We start from the raw sequence: 5,000 nt of genomic DNA on the forward strand, positions 1-5,000 counted from the left end.
TGTTTATCTAATTATTTATTTATTCGCCCATTTATTTATTTATTTTTCTCTTGCCGTGTCTCATGAAAAGGTGAAAGTTAGTGTGCTGGAATATTATTGTTGGTTGGACCCAAAATGTAAGAAATTTTGGGTCTCTGATTATTATCTCATTTTTGGGAATTCATTTTGATTGTTGTTTAAATTGTCAATTGATGTCCGGCTGGTTAGTCTTCCCATGTGTTCCTCTCTTTCTGTTTTATTGTTTGTGTTAGCTTTTGATTATTACAGTAATCAGAAGATGAGCATTCTCTCTATCTGTCTGTTTGTCTGACTTTCTGATTGACTGACTGACTGATTGACTGACTAACTAACTAACTAACTAACTACCTAACTAACTAACTGACTGACTGACTGTCTGTCTAACTATCTACCTATCTATCTATCTGTCTATCTATACGCTTATCTTTCTATCCGACTGTTTGTGCGTTTATCTACTTATCTTTCCATCTCTATCTCTCTCTCCTCTTCCCTCCTATCACCCACTCCCTCTTCCCTCTCCTCTCCTTTCCCCTAACCCCTCCCCCATTCTACCTTATCCCCCACCCCCTCCCCCGCCCATGAATGCCCAAGAGATGCTCCTCCTTTACCTCAATGAAGGACATGGGCGCTAGCTCGATTTTCCCGTCCTTCAGCCACGTAATGTGTGGGGAGGGCGTCCCTTCGGCGTAACACTGGAGCCAAGCCTGTAGGATCGAGGCGGGATGGTGATGCTGGTGATTTTGGTAACAGTGATGATGTTGATGATAATAATGCTTGCAAAGGTGATAGTGATGATTTTATTGGTAACAGTGATTATTGATGGTGAGATTGGTACAGTGATGATTAATGATGATACATGTAACAGTAATGATTAATGATGATATTGGCAACACTCATTATTAGTGATTTTGGTAACACTGACTTTGGTAATGGTAATATTGATAACGGTGAAGACGGTAATGGTAATCATAATGATAAAGCTAATTATATGATACAAATAGTAATATTACTATATAGATGATAACCAAAATTATTATGCTGATGACAACGATCATAATGATCACGATAATGAGGATGATAATAATGATAATGATAATAGTGATGATCACAACAGTCGTAATAATGACGATGATGACATTATTCATAATGATGATAAACCAATAATAGGAATGATCATAATAACACAAATCGAATTAACCGTAACAAAAATAATAACAATAAATAAAATATATATAAAACTTAAAATAGAAGACAAAATAAATCACACATGTAAAAGTCAACAAATTAAGAACAAAAGCAAACAAAAACAAGAGAAAAGTCCCCCACCGTGTCTCCGCTGGCAGCCAGGACCTTATCTTGCACCGGCATGACCTTTGGCCCCTCCATGAAAGCTAAGGTCACCGTGGCTTCAGCTGAGGGAGGGAGGGAGGTCAGAATTAATGGCCCCTCTCTCTCTCTTTCTCTCTCTCTCTCTCTCTCTCTCTCTCTCTCTCTCTCTCTCTCTCTCTCTCTCTCTCTCTCTCTCTCTCTCTCCTCTCTCTCTCTCTCTCTCTCTCTCTCTCGCTCTCTCTCTCTCTCTCTCTCTCTCTCTCTCTCTCTCTCTCTCTCTCTCTCTCTCTCTCTCTCTCTCTCTCTCTCTCTCTCTCTCTCTCTCTCTCTCTCTCTCTCTCTCCTCTCTCTCTCTTCTCTCTCTCTCTCTCTCTCTCTCTCTCCTCTCTCTCTCTTTCTCTCTCTCTCTCTCTCTCTCGCTCTCTCTCTCGCTCTCTCTCTCGCTCTCTCTCTCGCTCTCTTCTCTCTCTCTCTCTCTCTCTCTCTCTCTCTCTCTCTCTCTCTCTCTCTCTCTCTCTCTCTCTCTCTCTCTCTCTCTCTCTCTCTCTCTCTCTCTCGCTCTCGCTCTCTCTCTCTCTCTCTCAGGTCGTGATGCATGTTCGAAATTTAATTTCTTGTTTTGTTGTCCGACTATTTAGCTTCTGTTTCATACTTTTTTTTTCTTTTTTTTGTGTCTTTCTAGTTTCAATTTCAATCTTCTGGGAGGTTTTATTATTTCTAAGCATTTTCGAAAGGATTATGATGTCTTTGTAGAAGTCCTAATTTCACGTTAAACGATTATTCGAATATAAAAGGATTATGATATACAATCATGCTATCTCTCCGTTAATTGCAAAAGGTTTACATAACACCTCGTTGAAATGACCTCACCTGACCCTGCCGAGCTAGAGGCCGTGCATGTGTACTGCCCCTCGTCGTCATGCACTGCAGAAGCAACATGCAATACATGATCTTCGTCCTCCCTCACGCGCGCGTACGAGCTGTCGATCAGAGCGCCGTACCTCCGCCATGACACTTCCGGTTCGGGGAATCCCCTCGTGACGCATGACACTGTCACGTTGTCACCGGCGCTGAAGGGGGCCACTTCCGGCACGACGCTCACCTGGGGCGGAGACTGCACCGACACGTGGATTTCCCGAGACGCCCGACCACCTGAGGGAGGAAGAGGGTGAGGGTGAGGATGAGGGCGAGGGTGAGGGAGGAAGAGGGTGAGGGTGAGGATGAGGGCGAGGGTGAGGGAAGAAGAGGGTGAGGGAGAGGATGAGGATGAGGGAGAGGGAGAGGGAAAGGGAGATAGGGGGGAAGAGAGGGAGAGGATGAGGGTGAGGGTGACGGTGACGGTGACGGTGAGGGAAAGGGAGATAGGGAGGAAGGGAGGGAGAGGGAAAGGGAGATAGGGAGGAAGAGAGGGAGAGGGAAGGGAGATAAGATGAGGGAGAGGGAGAGGGAGATAGGGAGGAAGAGAAGGAGAGGATGCGGGCGAGGGAGAGGGAAAGGGAGATAGGGAGGAAGAGAAGGAGAGGATGAGGGAAAAGAGGAAGAGGGTGAGGGTGAGGGAAAAGAGGAAGAGGGTGAGGGAGAATGAAAGGGAGATAGGGAGGAAGAGAGGGAGAGGATGAGGGAAAGGGAGATAGGGAGGAAGAGGGTGAGGGTGAGGATGAGGGTGAGGGTGAGGGAGGAAGAGAGGGAGAGGGAAAGGGAGATAGGGAGGAAGAGAGGGAGAGGATGAGGGAAAGGGAGATAGGGAGGAAGAGGGTGAGGATAAGGATGAGGGTGAGGGAGAGGGAAAGGGAGATAGGGAGGAAGAGAGGGAGAGGATGAGGGCGAGGGAGAGGGAAAGGGAGATAGGGGGGAAGAGAGGGAGAGAGGGAAGGTGAGGGAGAGGGAAAGGGAGATAGGGAGGAAGAGAGGGAGAGGATGAGGGCGGGGCAGAGGGAAAGGGAGATAGGGAGGAAGAGGGTGAGGGAGAGGGAAAGGGAGATAGGGAGGAAGAGAGGGAGAGGATGAGGGCGAGGGAGAGGGAAAGGGAGATAGGGAGGAACAGAAGGAGAGGATGAGGGCGAGGGAGAGGGAAAGGGAGATAGGGAGAAAGAGAAGGAGAGGATGAGGGCGAGGGAGAGGATGAGGGAAAGGGAGATAGGGAGGAAGAGAGGGAGAGGATGATGTAACAGAGAGACATATCAAATGGAGACAAGAAGAGTAATTTCAGCGACAAAAAAAACACACACAATAGAATAAGGTGTTTGTGCCTTACCTTCATTGGCAGCGGTGCACCGGAACCAGCCTTCGTCGGAGGAGGTGACGTTCTCCAGCAAGAGCGAAGTGTTAGCCAGCACACGATAACCTCTCACGTTCTTTACGTCCACGAACTCGCCAACTGTGGACGAGAGCATGAGTCAGAACTCTGAATACAGTAGAAAGGGAATCGGTTAGTCTCTTCGCATTAAAAAAAAAGGCGTTTTTGTCCTCGTTCTTTTTAAGATGAAAATCCTACTCTTGCCGTCCATATATGAAGTCAATAAAGCTCTTGTTATAGCAAATTGATTACTATCTTTTAGCCCTTATACTGCAAAAGAAAACTAAATCAATAAATCCACCACAAGGACAACTACGCTACATGCTGTTCGGAAACAGAACGGAATCCACATTCGAGGAGTGTCCCTTTCTCTCCCTCATGCCAGACCTGAGAGTGCGAGTCTGAACCTCCCTACCGAGGGACTGGGTCACCTACTGGTCTCTGTCTTGCCGAAGTAGTCCTGAACCTGTCCCTTGATGATGTAGCGCGACCACGTGACGTTGTGTTCCACGGTGGAATACACGTCGCAAGTGAGGACGGCAGGGCGTGAGGGCGGCAGCGACACCTCTTCGGCAGTTGTTATCTGTGGGGGTGGTTCTGTGGGCAACAGGGAGACAAGGAGGCTACAACGAGGAGGAAACGGGAGGCTACAGCTGGAAGGAAGTCTACAAGAGGAAGGAGGAACGGAAAGAGCTGGTTGACGAGTCGTTGGATTTATTTTCAGGTCGTACCAAAGACCGGTTTGGGTTTTGCAATTCTACAGATTCGTGTTACTGGAACTATATATGAGAATTCAATCTACTGAGAATAAATATATTCTTATCCTCATTACATATTAATCAATCAATACCATGGGGTTAAGATGATCCCAAATAAGTCGTTCTACCAACCAACTAATTTAGGGAATCGGTTACACTACCGTTATCTACACCAAATATATTATTCTACAGTGGAGAAGTAACATAGGTATTACTCCGGATCTTGTTAATGGAGAGAATCACACACCTTTCATATCCAGGAAAACGGTGGACGATGTACTTCCGGCGCTGTTGGTGGCGATGCAAGAGTAGCGACCCTCGTCCTCTCGTTGAGGCGACTCGACGACGTACTCAACTTCCGCTGATTGCCTGTTGGCGATGCATTAAGCTATCAAGACATCGGAACAAATGTAAACGTGCGGGTTGCGTTAGCTGTAATGTTAATTGGTCGACTCGGCTGTGGTCATTCATTTCCTAACGCCAAATGGGAATTCCAGATGTGTTATGTCATTTATAATGGTCGTAAGACTCACGGATGCGTGACCGACGGGCCCAAGTCGATCCCATCCCGTTGCCATGACAGCTGGAAGGGCACAAGA

General features: G+C 46.8%; 1 protein-coding gene across 1 annotated transcript in view; it reads right to left on the reverse strand.

Annotated features, from left to right (window-relative positions):
- LOC122250308 (hemicentin-1) overlaps window positions 1–5,000 on the reverse strand; it is a 143,750-nt gene that overhangs the window by 97,257 nt on the left and 41,493 nt on the right. The window contains 7 exon segments of the mRNA XM_086531864.1: window positions 627–722; window positions 1,345–1,430; window positions 2,218–2,499; window positions 3,602–3,724; window positions 4,079–4,240; window positions 4,649–4,770; window positions 4,935–5,000. The exon segment at window positions 4,935–5,000 is cut by the window's right edge and continues 79 nt beyond it. Coding sequence (XP_086387990.1) covers window positions 627–722; window positions 1,345–1,430; window positions 2,218–2,499; window positions 3,602–3,724; window positions 4,079–4,240; window positions 4,649–4,770; window positions 4,935–5,000 — 937 coding nt within the window.

This window comes from Penaeus japonicus, unplaced genomic scaffold (genome assembly GCF_977035675.1).
Source record: "Penaeus japonicus unplaced genomic scaffold, GWHDUDI00000001_assembly GWHDUDI00000036, whole genome shotgun sequence".
Lineage (NCBI taxonomy): Eukaryota > Metazoa > Arthropoda > Malacostraca > Decapoda > Penaeidae > Penaeus > Penaeus japonicus.